Source organism: Ostrea edulis, chromosome 4 (genome assembly GCF_947568905.1).
Source record: "Ostrea edulis chromosome 4, xbOstEdul1.1, whole genome shotgun sequence".
Taxonomy (NCBI): Eukaryota; Metazoa; Mollusca; class Bivalvia; order Ostreida; family Ostreidae; genus Ostrea; species Ostrea edulis.
In genome coordinates this window covers 21,342,729-21,361,827 of record NC_079167.1, presented here as the reverse complement: position 1 = coordinate 21,361,827, position 19,099 = coordinate 21,342,729, and the positions used below count along the sequence as shown (strand labels likewise).

The window sequence follows — 19,099 nt, the reverse complement described above, 5'->3', positions numbered from 1 at the left end:
GTTGTCTCAAAAGTAGGTCACGGTGACCTACTTTTTGAATTTTGCAGGTATTTATTTTAAAATTAATTTTGATGCATATCTTGGACACTTTGAAGCCTATGATCATCAAAACTTGTCAGTTGGTGGATCATGGGACCTTGAAATGCGTCAACTGAAAAATAGGTCACCGTGACCTACTTTCTGAATTTTATGGCTTATCATTTATAGATATATTTTAAGTTGTTATTTCAAATACCGAGAGGTTTAGAATCATCAAATCTTGTAAGTTGATGCATCTTGAGGCCTTGAAACATATTTATAAAAAAGTAGGTCACAGTGACCTACTTTTTGAATTTTGCAGATATTCAAATTTCACATTTTCAATTTTAGATGCATATTTTGGGCACTGTAAAACCTAGGATCATCAAACTTTGTCAGTTGATGCGTCTTCAGTCTTCGGTTTGTGTCAACCAAAAAGTAGGTCACCGTGACCTACTTTTGGTATTTGACAGCTAAATTACTATATTTCAGACACTATTTGACCTACAATCATCAAACTTTGTCAGTTGATGCATCTTGAGTATTCGGAGTGTATCGACCAAAAAGTAGGTCACTGTGACCTACTTTTGGCATTTGACAGTTATATTTATATATTTCAGTCATTAATTGACCTACAATCATCAAACTTTGACAGTTGATGCATCTTGAGTCTACGGAGTGTGTCGACCAAAAAGTAGGTCACCTTGACCTACTTTTGGAATTTGACGGCTATATTTATATATTTCAGATACTATCTGACCTACAGTCATCAAACTTTGTCAGTTGTTGGGTCTTGCATGTTCGAAGGGTTTCGACCAAAAAGTAGGTCAACTTGACCTACTTTTGGACGGCTATATTTATATATTTCAGATACTATTTGACCTACAGTCATCAAACTTTGTCAGTTGATGCGTCTTGCATGTTCGGAGTTCGCTGACCAAAAAGTAGGTCACCATGACCTACGATTGGAATTTGACAGCTATATTTCAATATTCAGATACTAATTGGCTTAAAATCATCAAACTTTGTCAGTTGATATTTCTTGGGTTCTCAAAATGTGTAAACCAAAAACTAGGTCACATTGACCTACTTTTTTTGAATTCTTAGGATTTAACTAAAGATTTAGAATACTAAGAGGCTAAGAATAGAAATGGTGGGGTTGTACAATTTATCAGAAGAGCGATTCTACGCCCTTGGGCCTCTTGTATTTAATCGACATCCGTGACCTAGACAAGATTCTAGACGTTCTATTTTTCCAGGATTTTTAGAACGATGTTTTGTCGGAGTTGAATGGGAAGATGATGTAACACTTGTTTTGCCGTAGCAATGTACATTCTAGAAATGAATTATCCAGAATATTATTTTAGTATGAATAGACTGTAAATTTTGTGGCAAGAAGCATTCTATATACACCCTACAGAATTACATTTTGATTTTTACTTTTAGGGATTGAATTGTACTTAACGGCTGATTTGTGACAGTTTATATTCTTGTGTGTGAATTCAGCTTTTTTGGTAAACCAACAGTTTCTAGAAGTTAGTAATTTTTTTCATTGATATATTTTTCTATAAATATTAAACAGTAAATAAACGGTTAAATCTTTGAATTCTTTGAAATAGATTTTTGCTGGTATTCTGACCCATAACTATATGATAAGTTATTTTCACATAAAATGACATACTGTACATATCATATATGATTGATCTTTGTTACAAAATCCCAGAGCTTAACTTTTAAAAAATATTTAAACACTGGATAATAGCAAGAAAATGACTGTTCTGACCAAGTATGATTGTTTAAATCTGCAGTGTTGATTTCACTAGGTGGGCGTGGCTCGATTGAAGTAGATCTAGGTTCTGATAATGAGCTTTGGCAGTCCTAATAAGCTCGGCATTAAAATGTTATAAGAGCACTAAGCTTTAAAATGAATACAAGATGTAAAATGTCTACATTATCATAATCTATCTTTGATCTATTAAATTTGGTTACAAATCATGTAAATGATTATCATATTGTGTTGTTTTAACAAAGTACATGCAAGTGTATTGGTTGCTTAATAAAATTGAAGATTTAACGGATTTAATTCAGCTATCCAGATGATGTATTTATTCAAATGAAGTGTCCGGATTAACTATTCATTTGAATAAAGTGTCCAGATGCTGTATTTATTCAGATGAAGTGTCCGGATTAACTATTCATTTGAATAAAGTGTCCAGATTAACTGTATTTATTCTGATGAAGTGTCTGGATTAACTGTATTTGTTCTGATGAAGTGTCTGGATTAACTGTATTTGTTCAGATGAAGTGTCTGGATTAACTGTATTTGTTCTGATGAAGTATCTGGATTAACTGTATTTGTTCAGATGAAGTGTCTGGATTAATAAGGTACCACTGTATATATATTCCTCCCAAAGATCAATGGGATAATAAATGAAACTTTTTTTTTTTTTTTAAAATAAATCACCCAATTTGATATCCATGAAAATTAATGAAACCACAAAAACTAGAGTACACAAACTAATGTTTGTTGTGTGAGGTAGGTCAGTAATGCTTGTTGTGTGAGGTAAGTCAGTAATGCTTGTTGTGTGAGGTAGGTCAGAGTATTTGTTGTGTGAGGTAAGTCAGTAGTGCTTGTTGTGTGAGGTACATGTAGGTCAGTAATGCTTGTTACGTGAGGTAGGTCAGTAATGCTTGTTGTGTGAGGTCACCTGATCTGTTCCAGAAGTCTCTGTTCCTCCCACTCTCGCTCGCGTCTTTCTAATTCCAGTTGCTCAAGTCGAATCTGTTCTTGCTGTTTTCTCCATTCCATCTCCTCAGTTGCTATCCTAGAACATCAAATATAACTGTCAGGTAAAATTACAGATAACATCAAATACAACAGTCAGGTAAAATTACAGGTAACATTAAATACAACAGCCAGGTAAAATTACAGGTAACGTCAAATATACATGTAACAGTCAGGTTAAATTACAGGTAACATTAAATACAACAGCCAGGTAAAATTACAGGTAACATCAAATATAACTGTCAGGTAAAATTACAGATAACATCAAATACAACGGCCAGGTAAAATTACAGGTAACGTCAAATACAACGGCCAGGTAAAATTACAGGTAACATTAAATACAACAGCCAGGTAAAATTACAGGTAATGTCGAATATAACTGTCAGGTAAAATTACAGGTAACGTCTAATTTAACTGTCAGGTAAAATTACGGGTAACATCAAATACAACGATCAGATTAAATTACAGGTAACATCAAATATAAATGTCAAGTAAAACTATAGGTAACACCAAATACCACAGTCGGGTAGAATTACAGGTAACATCAAATACCACAGTCAGGTAGAATTACAGGTAACATCAAATACCATAGTCAGGTAAAATAACAGGTAACATCAGATACAACTGCCAGGTAAAACTACAGATAACATCAAATACAACGGCTAGTAAAATTACAGGGAACATAAATATACAATGGCCAGGTAAAATTACAGGTAACATTAAATACAACTATCAGGTAAAACTTCAGGTAACATCAAATACAAGCGTCCAGTAAAATTACAGCTACCAGTAACATCAAATACAATTGTCAGGTAAAATTACAGGTGTTATGTAACATCAAATTACAGGTGTTAGATAACATCACATAATACTGATAGATTTCACTTAAATTCAAATGTCAGACTGTCACATAAAACAGATGATAATACAAGTCTTGTACTCTAATACTAGTTATTTCCCTATGAATTCACACACATGTACATGTAATATGGTTTTTACACACATGGCAGATTACACGTGTTTTTTCCTACATAGTTATCTCACCTAATTTCCTCTCGTTCCTGTTCCAGTTTGTATGCCTCTTCCCTCTGTTTGATATGAAGATCCTTCAGTCTGCGGCTCTTGTCTATTACGTGACTAGTGCGGAAAGGTGACACCCTACGCTGCTAAACAGTCAAAAACATATATCTATCAGTAACTTTAAGAATACTACAGCATGCACAAAAACCGCACACATTCATACAGACTGACATTACTCCTAACATGTGTTAAAACTTCATAACATTCATACAGACTTAACAGAACTCCTAACATCTGTAAAAACCACATGACTTTCATACAGACTTAACAGAACTCCTAACATCTGTAAAAACCACATGACTTTCATATAGACTTAACAGAACTCCTAACATCTGTAAAAACCACATGACTTTCATACAGACTGACATTACTCCTAACATGTGTTAAAACTTCATAACATTCATACAGACTTAACAGAACTCCTAACATCTGTAAAAGCCACATGACTTTCATACAGACTGACATTACTGCTAACAGGAGTCAGCTTTAGTATCTGTCTGTTCAGCTAAAACAGCACGATTTGGTAAAAAAACTGAAATGAAATCTTGGGTAAAACAACCCTTGCTTTAAGGCAAGAAATGGTTCTTCAAAAATGAACTTTAACAAACTTTTACCTGATCTAGAGATTGTGACACGACATTGCGTGACTTGAAATATCCAATCCTGCGATTGCGCATCCACCCTGACTGCCAGCCCCGTCTGTCCACATTCCCCAGTCGACTGGCAAGGTTGATGATTCTGCGAGGTTTATCTCCCTTACTACTCACACTCCTCTCTCTGGAGGACTTTCCACTTCTCTCGTTATCCTTGTCTTTGGAGGGTTTTCCACCCTTCTCATTATCTTTGTCTTTGGGTTTGCTCTTTAGTGAGATAATATTGGAACTTTTCACTTTACTCTTCTCTGAAGCTGACTTTTCTACAATTTAATATTTCAATGATTAGCACATGTGCATGATTAATCTCACAATACACCCATACCAAGTCAATAAATAAACCTCACCTAGAAACAGACCCAAACCAAATTAAAACATAAATCTCACCTTGAGACGTCCCTTTTCCCTCTGATTCTTTACGACTAGTATTGTCTTTAATTGTCTCTGCGAGTTTGGATTTCTCTGGTTTCTTGTCACCTGCTTTTTTGTCGGACCCTTTGATGCTGTTCTTAGTTGCCCTAGCCTGACCTTTATCAGCGACCTTTGACTTTGATGTGGTAGAAACATAAGTTTCACCAGCAGGTTTACTAAGTTTAATCTTGGTGCTATTGGATGGTGGAGCAGATTTATTAGCACTTTCTTTCACTGAAAAAAAACCCCTCACATTTTTTCAAAGATAAAAATAACAAAAATTCCTCGCTAGAGATTTCACTCATATTTTGATATATATACAGTATATGACAGAATAACTTTTAATTCATATTAATGAAAAAAATCATTTATCTCAAAGGATTTCATAGGGAGCATGTCAAAGCTTGAGATAAATGTCTGTTCCAAGATTACTAAAAATATTTATGTAGGATATTTTGACTAAATTTTTTTATATAAGATCTCAGTAGAAATTTCAACATCGAGTGTAGGAATCCCATTTAATAGGATAAGTTTAATTTGGTATAGTGAAGTATTTTGATCATATGAAAATACAAATAGGGGTGTCTGTTATATCATATAGCTTAAGATCAGAAAGACATAAGTGTAATATTATTCATGTTTGACCTGATTACAAGTTAAAGGCAAAACTTAATTCCTTTCACTTCAATTTTTGTCAATATTCACAATGTAAAAAAGAGGAAATGCAAATATGAGTAACACAGTCTACTTGTAAAATATAAGGGTGATCTTTTGATAGAACATTTTTTTCCAATATCATTCCCAATTCTTGGGGGGCTGGACCTGTAAATTTCTAGCTGAGATTCCAAGGAAATATTTGTCGAAATAGGTGAAGGTACAAACATATAAGGTTGAATCCCTAAACTCAAGTAGTCATTCTTACCAGATGTTTTGGACCCAATATTTTTGTCGGCCATGGATGACCTAGCATTTTTGTCGGCTACACTTGACTTAGACCCAGTATTTCTGTCAGCCACGGATGATTTGGACTCGGTCTTTTTATCTTCCACTGGAAATTCCGGCTTTGGCTATTTAAATGATAAACCACTGCAGTATTTTGCTGTATTCTGAACTGCATATACTATGGTTTGATAAATTTCTGATGATATAGAACAATTTTTTTAGAGGCAAGCATCTGAAGTCCACCATGGATCAGGAACAATATAACAGAGAAATGTATTCTGCTTTTGACTGTTTTGATAGTACTATAGTGCAGTGTTTATCAATCATGACCACCACACTGATCTTTACAGATATATGACTTCATTATCAAACCGATTCTTCTGTGCACTTCAGTAGAACATCTCATTCAAAGTCAGACTTAACTTCCTTTCCCCGTTTTCCTACCTTATCAAACGTAATGCTGATGGTGCTGTTATTGAGCTCTGTCTTGTGAAGGCTTGATTTCCTTACCTTATCAAACGTAACGCTGATGGTGCTTTTGTTGAGCTCTGTCTTGTGAAGGCTTGATATACACTTCTTGGCATCCCCTACAGAGGACAGGATGATGTACCCAAAACAACTGGTGTCTGGACTCCTCGCATTGGTCATAATTTTGGCTGCTACGACCTAAATATCAACAACATTCTCTGATCAACATAGTCTGCACTCTAGTATTTATAGCTCTCCTAAGCACTGTGAGCTTTTCTGATCAAATGTGTTCACAGTCTGAGTTATCCTGGCTGATTGTCTGTGGTTAAATTTACACTTTTATCTATTCACAAAACATTTCCATAGTCAACAAGGGCTAGCAGATACACTCCTAGCCTGGCTTTGATAGGAAATAGATGTACCTGAGAAAAATTCAATACAGCCAGTTATAAGTTCTAAAGCTGAAACATATTTAAAATTTCTTTAGCATGTTAAGGTATCAGAATGTCAATCAATAAATTCGTCAGACATGGGTTTTTTTAAAGTCTGGGAAATGTGTTGCCACATACAACATAAACACGGAGTTTGCATGACATGTAAGACCTACAGTTAGGTGGGAAACCAGGCCCACAGACCTCTGACTTACATTTAACCCCCCCCCCCCCCCCCCCCAACTGTAAGACTTGTGAGTTGCAGGGGATATAACACGGTAGTGAGTTTGTGGGGGATGTTCCACTTTGCAATGCAAAGGGTTTTTTAGTTGTTGTTTATTGTTACCCCTCTTGGATTCTGCAGGTCACATTTAAAATCTATTCTTAAATCTTGATTTAACAAATACAGTAAAATATCTCTATCTCGAAGTCCGAGGGACCTCGAAAAAACTTCGAGATATCCGGGGGTTCGAGATATCCAAAATCGATCTGGGATATTATTTTTGAAGGAGGATATTTGATGCATAGTATGGGATTTGCGTTATAAACAAAAACCCCGTTGCCGTTTCTTATAGTTTAATACAAGTTGATAAATTAATATTGTGGAATTTCAAAGACAAACATTTCGTTTTTTTTTAATATATATAAACATCCAATTGAATTCACAATGTGTTTCACAATTAAGATGATCGTGCCTGTATGCTTACTTAAGTTTACTGATGTCCAGGCTTGATTGGGATGTAGTTATTGCGCTGTAATGAAAGAACCTATCACGTAAGAAACAAAAAAGACGGATTTTTAAAAAAATCAAACTTTTAAATGTTTATTAAATAAATTTTCGTGTTTTCTCTGTACTAGTTTTAATGATGAAGCATGTACTATTAAATGCATCATCTTCATTAAGAGCATTACCTTCAAGCGTACTTCGACGGTTTTGTGCGTTTATCTAACCCACATGTTAATGATAGAGCGTGTGTCATTCAAAACACCATCCCTGGAATCGGGTGTGTTAGTTCATAATTGGCGGTGAACTTTAGCCGTAATTTTGGAAGGCTTCACTAATCACCCAAGCTCTTGAATCATTTATTACGACCTGGGTCTACCCGGAAAAGGCGAGCGTGGATTAGCGGTCATTAATTATAATTGATGTAGCCACGGGTGTGAATGTGTGACTTAACGACGCCAGGTATGGTAAGCAGAGCATAAAATTGACTGCACTTCGAGATAAATCAGGTGAATTTAGGGTATGGGACCTTGAAAATACTTCGACATAAGCGGAGTATTCGAGATTACCGTGTTCGAAATATCAGAAGTTTTTTTAATCATTTATATAGGGAAAACGGCCGGGACCGGCGGTCGACTTCGACTCAAGCGGGGTATTCGAGATAAACCATATTCGAGATACAGATATTTTACTGTAGTACATTTGTTGTTACTTGAGAAAAAAATTTAAATAACATTTTTAACCCCTTTCCTGTCCCCATCCTATACATGTACATAACCCCTAGAGTCTTGGGTCCGGCTACTTACTCACTTTAACCTCATCCTTAGGTCAGTGGAATAGATATGGATGAATGATGCTAAAGTAGGTGTGTTACTCTCTTGATGTTCAAGGAAGTTTTAAGAAACTTTAAGGCAATGACCGGTTAAGATTATTTCCTTCATACTAAAGTAAGCCTATTTACTATACTTCCTTGAAAGTTCTGTATCAGTTGAACACTCCAGGACAATGACAGTTTAATTCGAGGATAAACAGCCAAATCCTCATCCAGGTGTTACCTAATTAACAAAGAATGGCTGACTTACCTAGCAGATTAATGAAGTGTGGCAATTGTCAGCTAAGCTGGACTTGAGTGTTTGTTTAAGAACCCCTTCATTTGCACATTGATAATAAAGATAGTTTTTATTGATTGCTGCAATAGACCTTTAAAATCTAACAAGACAATTCAGAGACGTGTCACAGCTTTCTAAGTAATGTCACAGCTGAAGGAGGAATTCACAGCAAGGAAAACGAATTCATAGTCAGCAAGATAACTATTGTACAACAATTACTGCCAGCTGAGCAATCTTCAGAAAAAGACCTTCCTCGAAACATGCCCCAGAGAGTAATCTCTAGAACTGTGAAGCATTGACAAGTAATTCAGTGATGATCCCATCCGCAACAGGTATGTTTTCATATTGCATCAAACTGCTGTTTTGTGACTGTACGGACAGATAAATCAATCCTAAACAGAATAATTCACACTGAGGTAACAAAACAAACCTACACAACACAAATAAAGATCAATACCCCGCAGTCATTTACTCAAAATAGACAGCGTTCTGTGCATGTTATCGATTGCGCTGTTATTTTCAGTACATTTCATATCCTCCTCTCTATATTTTCAGTTCTTCCTGTTGACTTCATTGAGATGTCAGTATATAATTGGTTCCACTGTTCTGTACACAGTTTAAACTCAAGCTAAAAATTACCTTGACATGCTTGCTGAATAGTGCTTTCAAATCGTTAGCCCTGGTGGACGTCGAGATGCCACTGACCCACAGATTACAAGACGGTACTACTGAGAAATATAAAATTAAATCTATTGTACAACATCTCCGTAGGGTGTCAGAAGTATTGCAGTATTACAAAAATAAAACCAATATTTTTATTAGGCTAGGTTTTATTGCCCTACATAAAACTGATAAAATCTGAGCAAGTTGCAAGGAATTTAAATTTCTTATAAATAAATCTGTATATGAGTAGAGGTGAAATTACCTGGAACATCCTTCTTCGTATCCCTTGATGTACAACTGAAAAAATTTAGGGTGGAGAAAATGTTAAAAACCCTTGACTAATCAGCAAATATTATGCTGATATAATGCTGCAATTCTTTTTAATAAAATATTTTAGAATTGTAGACATATATCTAACAGTTAAATCATCAAGGTCTACTCAGAGTCTAATTTTCATCACCTGCAGTATACAATGTGGCTTATTGACAAATGGATTGAATTCCATATTCTTTCCACATGTTACCATCTTCCGAGAGATTCATCACCTCAAGTCTTTCTTCTATTGACAGTCTATGTAAAGAATTTGTTTTTTGTCACCAGATCTCGGGATTATACCAAGCACATTTTACACTTTGTTAGTCTAATTGCCCCAGCGTCCAGCTTGCCATTTCTATTACTCCTTTAAAAACCACCACAGTATGAAAAGAACAGCCCTACACGTTTACCAACTCTCTACCGCTTCCGAGTGTTAAATGGATTATTTTTTCCTTTTTCACATCAAGTTGGATATAGATTTAAAATTGAAACTCAAAGGTGTCACATTTACGTGAAAACCTGAATTTGGTAATGACAAAATGAAGCTAAGTCCGTAACTCTCTGTCAATAGCCTTTCACTGAAATTACTCGTTTTTAATGGAATGGAATGAGAAAAGGTGTTCCTATTGTTCCGTGGTAAACTGAAGATAAACCATCAATGTTTTCTTGTCCATTAATGCCAACAGCTTAGTAACCTTTGGGCTGTTTATCTTCCTTGTTAGAGAAGTAATGCATCAAATTATCCTTTTCCTTCATTCCTTGACAACAGGTACCCTCACAAAGGATAATTCTTTGTCAGCTCTTTAACTTAAGGGTAGTACATAGTTATATCAATACGATACGCATGGTTACTAATTGTTTTATCTCAGACACTCAAAGAACAAACACCAGGAGTGTGTTTTCTCACTGCACAACGTGCTGTACTCCATCAGAAACTCGGCTAATACCATCAACAATTTCAAGAACTCCACTGTCTTCTGATGTTTTCCACATTCAGTTTGTATCATCCAGGATTTACACATTTACAATTTGTACATAACAGGATGGATAAGGATTGCATGTGCAGCATATTACAAGCAATGGTAGGTGAGGAAAATCATCATCTCTGTGGCATAGGTTGGATGAAACCATCACTTTCACCAATAAACTGGAGGAAAATCATATTCTCTACATTACAAGCTGAAGGAAAATCATCATGCCTTACTGAAACAAATCCATCATCTCCTATAGACCTAAAAACCTATAGAAAAACCATCGTCTCTGCAGCACTGGCTGATAAATTTTTTTTGGTCATGTCTACTTTGTTTCTTTATCACAAGGTGGGGGACAACTTTCGTCTATTCATTGTGAGCTGGAGTAGATTCATCTTCTCCACATCATGCATCAGGGAAAAATCATCTTTATCACAATCATTTCCACATCTCACAGGGAGAAGGAAAACCACCTTTGTCTCATTTCTATACCTCACAGACAGATGGAAATCACCTTTATCTTAATATTACATTTCTACATCTCATAGGCAGAAGGAAACCAATCTTTATCTTCATCATTTTTTATCTCATAGGCAAAAAACACCTTTATCTCAATCATTTCTACATCTCATAGGCAAAAGGGAAACAATCTTTATCTCATCTACATCTCACAGGCAGAAGGAAAATCACCTTTATCTGGATAATTTCTACATCTCATAGGCAGAAAAAAACCAATCTTTATCTTCATCATTTTTTATCTCATAGGCAAAAATCACCTTAATCTCAATCATTTCTACATCTCACAGGCAGAAGGAAAATCACTGTTATCTTAATAATTTCTACATCTCATAGGCAGAAAGAAACCAATCTTTATCTTCATCATTTTTTATCTCATAGGCAAAAATCACCTTTATCTCAATCATTTCTACATTTCATAGGCAGAGAAGGGAACCCATCTTTATCTCAATCATTTCTACATCTCACAGGCAGAAATGAAATCATCTTTTCTCCACAGACCGAAGGTAAACCATCATCTCTAACAGGCTAATTAAGAAAATAATCATTATTACCAACAGCCTGAAGGCAAATCATCTCTACATCACAGCCTGAAGGAAAATCATCATTTCTATGTTTGCTGGAGCTAAATGACCATTTCTATACTATAAGCGGCAAACAAGATTTCCTGTCCCTCCATTATCTGTATTTCAAAGGTTGGAGAATGATGTTATGCTGATGAATGGCCATTACATCATCCCAAGTGGGTTAAGGCGAGGCTAAGCTGGCAAAGGTGAGTGGCATTATTCTATTAAGTATCACCAAAAGCGGGTTATGCGTCTCATCAACATCAAGGCAAAGTACAAATCCCTTAAAATGGGGTCACTGGAATCAAAGAATCGCTGAATGACATGGTCCTTAAGTATATTGATGCTTGGCTACAAATTACCAGTACCTGCTCAAGGTCAAGGACACAAGAATATCTAAGACACAGCACACAGCAGACGACAGCCACAGGGAGAAAGGAACACGTTGCTGGGTCCATGAGTGGAATCTTACAGGCAGCTCAAGTCTTCTGCTGATATTCAATTTAATTGACACCTTAGATTTTCATGATCTGATCGTTCAAAAATACAATACAGCCTACTCTTTTCATTCTTTTTCTGATCATAAAACATCATCAAGCTTCAAATCATCACTTCACTGGGAGTAATTCCTCACTTCATCAACTTCTTCACCAGACTTGTTAATCACTTTCTACACACCAACATCATCAGTCAGTCCAAGGACTCCACATCTGCTCTAAATACTCTATCCTTCATTTCCAGTGCAAGCATTAGGCATGTTGGACTAAGAGTCTCTCTCTCTCTCTTACTCGGTGTTTGTCATTACCAATGCCAGCAAAAAACCATCTCCGATAAATCTCTCAGACTACCACGCAAGCTCAACAAACAGGCATCTATCAAAAATTGCCACAAAGATCACAACTTGTTCAGGTTAGTTCTGATAACAAAGGACCTTCTCTAAAAGAACACAGCGGACTACCACATCTCAGGGTCCCTAGGATTCTGACATGTCTTCATCTGTACTGACAACAGTGCAGACTCTTTACTTGGCATTAGTTTTTCATGACAAACACCCAACTACACATTCTTCACTCTGTTCATGTACAATTACAATTGAACTGGTACCTACTCTAGACTAAGGTTTTTAAGCTAATCACATCAGAAAAATAAGGGGTTGTTATCAAATTCATCTGCTGTGATGGAACCAATGTGAAGAGCCTGACAGTTCTGGTTATTTTATTTGCCTTTTAAGTACAAACTCACTACAAATCATTGACTTGGCACCAGGGACATTACGGACACATGCACACATATACATGTACACACACGACTGTGTGAGCATGCGGAAAGACCAGAAAAATAGTAGTTCATTGTAACTAATACATGTATACACCAAAATACAGAAAAAATATTGATGGAAAATGCATATTACAGCATTGGTGGAAAATGCATAGCGCTGTAATATATTGTGTTAATGAAAGAGATGAAATTATTACAAATCAAAATAAAGCATACATATGATTTGATAAAACTTAATTGATTATGACAAACCCAACCTTTTACTTGAGACCTTGTCATCTTCCTTGCTAGACTTCTGCCCACTGCCACTGGACTTCTGCCCACTGCCGCTAGACTTCTGCCCACTGCCGCTAGACTTCTGCCCACTGCCGCTAGACTTCTGCCCACTGCCGCTAGACTTCTGCCCACTACTGCTAGACTTCTGTCCACTGCTGCTAGACTTCTGCCCACTACTGCTAGACTTCTGTCCACTGCTGCTAGACTTCTGTCCACTGCCGCTTGACTTCTGTCCACTGCCCACTCTCTGTGTACTGCTAGAGCCAGTATTTTTTACCCTGTTGTTACTGCTAACCTTTTGCACACTACTGCTCAACTTCTGCCCACTGCTGGACTTCTGCCCACTCCCACTAGATTTCTGTGTACTACTAGAGCTAGATTTCTGCCCACTGTTGCTACTGCTAGACTTGTTTCCACTGCTGCTTGGCTTGCTTTTTGTTTTCATAGTGGAGTTTGTCTTCTCCTTACTACTCTTCTGCCCACTGGTCTCCTTGGACCTTTGGCTGGTTCTCTGGTCTTTGCTGCTGGTGTTCTGTCCTCCACTTTTATCACTGACAGTTCTCTGCCTGTCTTTAATATCAGCATCCAGATCATTTTGTTCATCATCCACATAGACATCCAGGGACTCACTCAGGACTTCTTCCTCCTCTTCCCCTTGTGTCACTGTGGTCCAAAACAGAAGCATGCATTAATACTAATACTCACTTTACCTGTAATCACTCTTCCTTGAACTTTCCCTAAATGGAGTGTCAGGTGAAAAACAAGATGGAATGACAGCCAGATAAAGACAGTGGTGAAAGGAAAGGAAAGATGTAAAAAATAAAATAAAAAGATTACTGGAAAGGACAGATGTAAGAAAAATTTATACAGCTTTCAGTTCAAAATTTATTTCCTAGGATTCCTTTTATACTGGGTGCTGCAATGGATTGGCTCTCAAAGTAAACAATATGCTCTCCATCAAAACTGTTCACGGTCACATATGAAATAGCAGAAATACTTATGACCATGCGAAGTCCTAATTTCTTTTCCAGCAGTCCTCATTTTGCATTTTCATTTGTAAGCTGTTCTTTTCATTTCTTCTTTCATTGTTAAACTTTCTGTCAAACAATCAGTTATTAATTGGACTTGTAAACCTGTTCTTTTCCAACAATGATTTTCTTACAAGAACGGACATCTTCTGTGGTAACTCTGTAACTTCCGGCTTTCTTTTGTTTTCCCTATACACGATACACTTAAAATGTAAATATCAGATGATAGTATTTTCCACACCAATTCCAGTCTTGATTTCATCTTCATTGGAAAACATCACCCAGAAATGTTCACATCTAAACATGCTGAATGCATCTTTTTTCATTCAATTTCTTCATCTATTTTCCTTGGCATACAGATAATTTAGCATTTTTTGTTTATTCTCTCCTTGTCCTCCAAATATTTCTAGCTGAATGGCAAAATTTTTAAAGTTCCTTTGTCCACTATGGGATTTGTTTTCTGTGGGTTTTGTCAATTATCCTTTAATCTCAATCACTTCTGTTTAATTAGTCATCTTCACCCATCACTTTCTCCAGCTTTCCCCTATCAAGTTTGACTATAAAACATCATATGTGAATCTGCAACTGAACAATTTACACACTCATCTACAATATCATCAGATTGCTTCCAGTTCATATACAGCAGGGCTTTCACACAAGCTGGAATGTATTTCGTCTGTTTACCACTTTCTTTGATGATCTTCCAGGTATCACAATCTTTCTTTTGTGCATTTGTTTCTAACCATTTTAAGTCTTTACTTTTGAAATTGATTCCCCGTTACGTTCATGAGCTGCTGAAATTTCAAATTCAATTCACCAATGATTACAATGACCATTAGACGTCCACATCTTCATGAGGACAAAATTCAGGTTTGGCAGCATCTTCTTGGACAGAGAAACCCTCTTTCTTGCTCCTTCTGTTGATAATCAGAAAAAAAGTTATCTGTTGACACAAAATGATTGGGGTGTGAGACTTGTTTCCACCTCTTCTGACTTCCTTCTGGCTACTGTCACTGAATATCATGATGGAGGTTCTTCTGTAGTGAGAGATTCAGTGTGAAACCTTTACATCTTTCAGTCAGACTTACAACCACATTAGCAAATCACACAAATACTACGAATCGGCACGTCATCATTCAATTACTTCTATGGAATTGTCATCATATCAATTCTCGGCATTGTTTCAGTTTACAACACTTTGATTCTTTATACTGTTTCAGTTGGAACAAGTGGTGGATTCCCTACACTGCTTCAGTTTGGAACATACGATGGAATCTCTACATTGATGGATTCTCTGCATTGTTTGGAACATACGATGAATTCTCTACACTGTTTGGAACATAAGATGGATTATCTGCATTGTTTAAAATATTCGGTGAATTCTCTATATTGTTTCAGTTAGAACAAGTGGTGGATTCCCTACACTGCTTCAGTTTGGAACATACAATGGATTCTTTACATTGATGGATTCTCTACACTGTTTGGAACATACGATGGATTCTCAGCACTGCTTCACTTTGGAACATGTGGTTGATTTTCTACATTGTTTCAGTATCATAATTCTTATAATTCAAGTATATTCATCTAATGATATCTTTAAAAGAGTATGAACTCTTGCTACAAAACTGCTGTAAAATGTCAACTTTTTAAAAAAAAAATTCCGGTGTAAAGGTTTAGTTCTAAATTTTGTTGCAATAATGACTTTCTCTGAGAAAAGTTTAGAACAGCTGCAAAGTAAATAACTAGTGTTAAATCATTAACACATGACATACAAACTACACATTAATCATCCTTCTCAGCAATTTGTAGCCATAACATTTAACAATCACTGTGTTTGACAAAAATTCAGAACAATACAAAGTGAATTGATACTGATCATTTATCATTAAATATTTGCAGCATGTGACAGGACACCTGTTTATTTCCTACCTGTATTTTCACCTGTAAACTTACCTTCACTGTCCTCCTCCTCTAACAGTTCACTCTCTGTCCCGTCCTCCGTCTCAATCAGATCACTCTCCATTCCGTCCTCCGTCCCAATCAAATCACGATAACTCTCCTCATCATCCATCTGATAAAACAATAAATTTGCGACACTTTTCTCCACCATAGACAATTTGTCTACCACAATTTTAAATTCTATACACCTGACTGGCTTACTATAGACCAAAAACAAATACCTTTTCTTTCATAACTTGAATATGCATAGATGAATTATAACACTGTTTATTCTTTGGTGATATTTTTTAAAGTCTAATTCCTATACATAGTGGATTACAGAAAGTGCAAACTGCCACAGTGGTCATGAGGTAGAGCGCTCGCCCCGCATGCCAAAGGTCGGGGTTCGAATCCCTGCCTCGACAGATCTAAGTCGTTAAAACAGATAGTGACAGTTCCATCACCAAACGCTCCGCATCAGGTGTCCTTGGAGATTACCTTAAAAACGAATGTCCCATGTCACAGTAGGTGTGGCATACTAAAGAACCCTCACTGCTCAAATGCCCATAAGCCCTGAGCATAGGCCTAAATTTGTAGCCCTTCACCAGTCTTGGTGACATCTTCATATGAGTGAAAAATTCTTAAGAGGGATGTTAAACAAGATACAATCAATTAATTAAATAATGCATAACTGTCTTGAAGACTGCATTAATTCACTCCATCGAAAATCAGTCTTAAAATATTCATCTCACTATAGACTTGACAAATTCTCTACTGATTTTGTCTATTAGTCTACCATTAATTTCACACACTGCTTCAAATAAATCAGAGAATCATATGGATGACAGTACAGCAAGGATTTAATCTGTATTTATAATAATTAGACAATCAATAAACAGAGTATTAGAAAATCATAAATATGATTCAGATTTTTAAGTTAAGCTGGATCTTTGCAAGCCAAGGGTTTTCGGCCCACTCTGCTCCCCACAAACCCTTGGCAGATTAAGCCACGGAAACTGTGGCAAAGTTTTCATTGGTTCCAGGGTTCGACCTAAGAACCAATGAAAAGATAGCTTTCATTCAAAAGAAACACAGGTGTCAACAAGCAAACCAAGTGTGATGTTTTAGCAACAAGTTTTGTGATTGATCTCCAAAATGGAATTGTGTCAGTTGTGTGTGGGTCAACTACCACTGAAATATCGAAGGGTAATTTTCCTAGCTTTTCAAACAGTGAACTGTCAGAAGTTCTGATGTCAAAATGACAATCTCTCCCCATATATTTATTATGTGTGCTTCGACAAGCTCTAAACAAGTTAGAGAAAATTGTCGCTATGACTTTGAAAAAAAAATCAACCATATAGCAAGATATGCTTTACAATATGAATGTGCAAGGAAAAGATGTAAAAAATTAACTGGAATTTCCTTTGACCACGCTGATGTTTCCTTTCCTCACCTCAATAACATCAAGAAGATAAACAGAAACTCACCTCAATGACATCAAGAAGTAGAAGGTCTTCCCCTTTATCCATGTTTTCTTAGGTCTGTTAAAAAGGAAGTAAGAAAAACAATGCCTATTATTTATTCAAATCATTTCAGCCAGACAAAACTTTTCACAATGAAAAATATGTTTGTAAAAATGTAATTTCATAAAACTCATCTATTATTATGATTACTTTCAACAATCAACCCCCCCCCCGTTTGTCTCCCAATGCAGATATACCATACATACTTGCGAATAAGTCAGTTTTTGGGGGGTGGGGTGGGGTGGGAGTAAAAATTTGACCCTGAAGTCTGTGTCTGATTTACATGTGTATACTACTGCCATAAAAAATTTCCTGCCGTACAACTCGCGACATTTTTAATGCGTTAATGATGGTTCAGTCAGTAGCAAATCAACAAGAGTGCAGATAGCTTAAATAACAAAGTGAAAATAACATACAGTGATCAATCTCATAACTCCTATAAGGAATTATTCATACAATATTACTGGTAACAATAAATTACAATTCTGAATACTTCCCACTATGACGTTAGGAATGAAAGTAAATTTGACTCATCTTCTATCAGTTCTATGTTCATTAGAGTCAATATGTGGTACATTTTACGAAGAACGATCCCGATTTGTATAATTATTGTATATCAGTATTCTTTATTTTATGAATCAATTTATGGAAACAGCACAGTAAACATTCACTACCTATTATGATTTGCAGTGCAGATGGGTTTTTTTTTGTGTTGTAAAATTTACCTATAATAATCATTTATGAAGGGGTGTGTGCCATTAAACAAATATCAATCACAGTATGGTCCTCAACCAACAATTATAGGGGCACATGCAGTGCTTTTGATCATTTATATCAATTATAATCAAATTACAGTAATTAATTGATCACTTATTTATTTGATCTAATGTTCCAGATGAAGGCTTGAACAGTGAGCACCTCATAATTAACAAGAGTACTGCAAATGGTACAATATACACCCATCAGACAGTGAAATTCAACCTTGAAGCATCTTATGCACTCTGAAGTGATACAACACACCTTCTGAATAGAAAAGCCTTAATAAAAAGTGGGTCATGGTGCACCAATCCATCCGACATTTGAACTGATTATGCATTTCTCCAAGAGGGAGGTTGTGACAAAATGTCGAACTCGTATTCCTTCAAGAGGAAACCTTTGACTAAATATCTGTACCCATAATGAAAAAAAAGCCTGGAAAGCTATTTGACCTACTTTATAGTTAATATAGGTCATGAACAAAAAGGCCAATCCAGCTGAAATGTAAACTGAACTTGTATTCCTCTGAGAGGAAGCTTATATGTAAATTTCAGGGCAATATCTGTATCTGTAATGGAAAAAAAAAGTCTACAGATCAACTTCTTCAACAATTAAATGTGAAATTTCAAGGTTTTGTTGACTTCTATA

At 36.1% G+C, this 19,099-nt stretch overlaps 1 protein-coding gene and 1 long non-coding RNA gene across 2 annotated transcripts in view; one reads left to right on the top strand and one right to left on the bottom strand.

Moving 5' to 3' along the window:
• The window catches only part of LOC125672459 (SAFB-like transcription modulator), a 33,016-nt gene that overhangs the window by 11,357 nt on the left and 2,560 nt on the right, over positions 1-19,099 (bottom strand). Inside the window, exons 2-12 of the mRNA XM_048908716.2 lie at positions 17,660-17,713; positions 16,188-16,305; positions 13,188-13,869; positions 9,547-9,581; positions 9,261-9,349; positions 6,400-6,555; positions 5,870-6,014; positions 4,924-5,181; positions 4,498-4,799; positions 3,848-3,969; positions 2,727-2,843 (exon numbers count right to left, since the gene is read on the bottom strand). Coding sequence (XP_048764673.2) covers positions 2,727-2,843; positions 3,848-3,969; positions 4,498-4,799; positions 4,924-5,181; positions 5,870-6,014; positions 6,400-6,555; positions 9,261-9,349; positions 9,547-9,581; positions 13,188-13,869; positions 16,188-16,305; positions 17,660-17,701 — 2,066 coding nt within the window. The 5' untranslated portion in view covers positions 17,702-17,713. The remainder of the gene's footprint in view (positions 1-2,726; positions 2,844-3,847; positions 3,970-4,497; positions 4,800-4,923; positions 5,182-5,869; positions 6,015-6,399; positions 6,556-9,260; positions 9,350-9,546; positions 9,582-13,187; positions 13,870-16,187; positions 16,306-17,659; positions 17,714-19,099) is intronic.
• LOC130054033 (uncharacterized) lies at positions 8,506-15,904 on the top strand. Its single transcript, XR_008802290.1, has 2 exons — positions 8,506-8,953; positions 15,455-15,904. It is a non-coding gene; the product is annotated as an uncharacterized LOC130054033 (long non-coding RNA).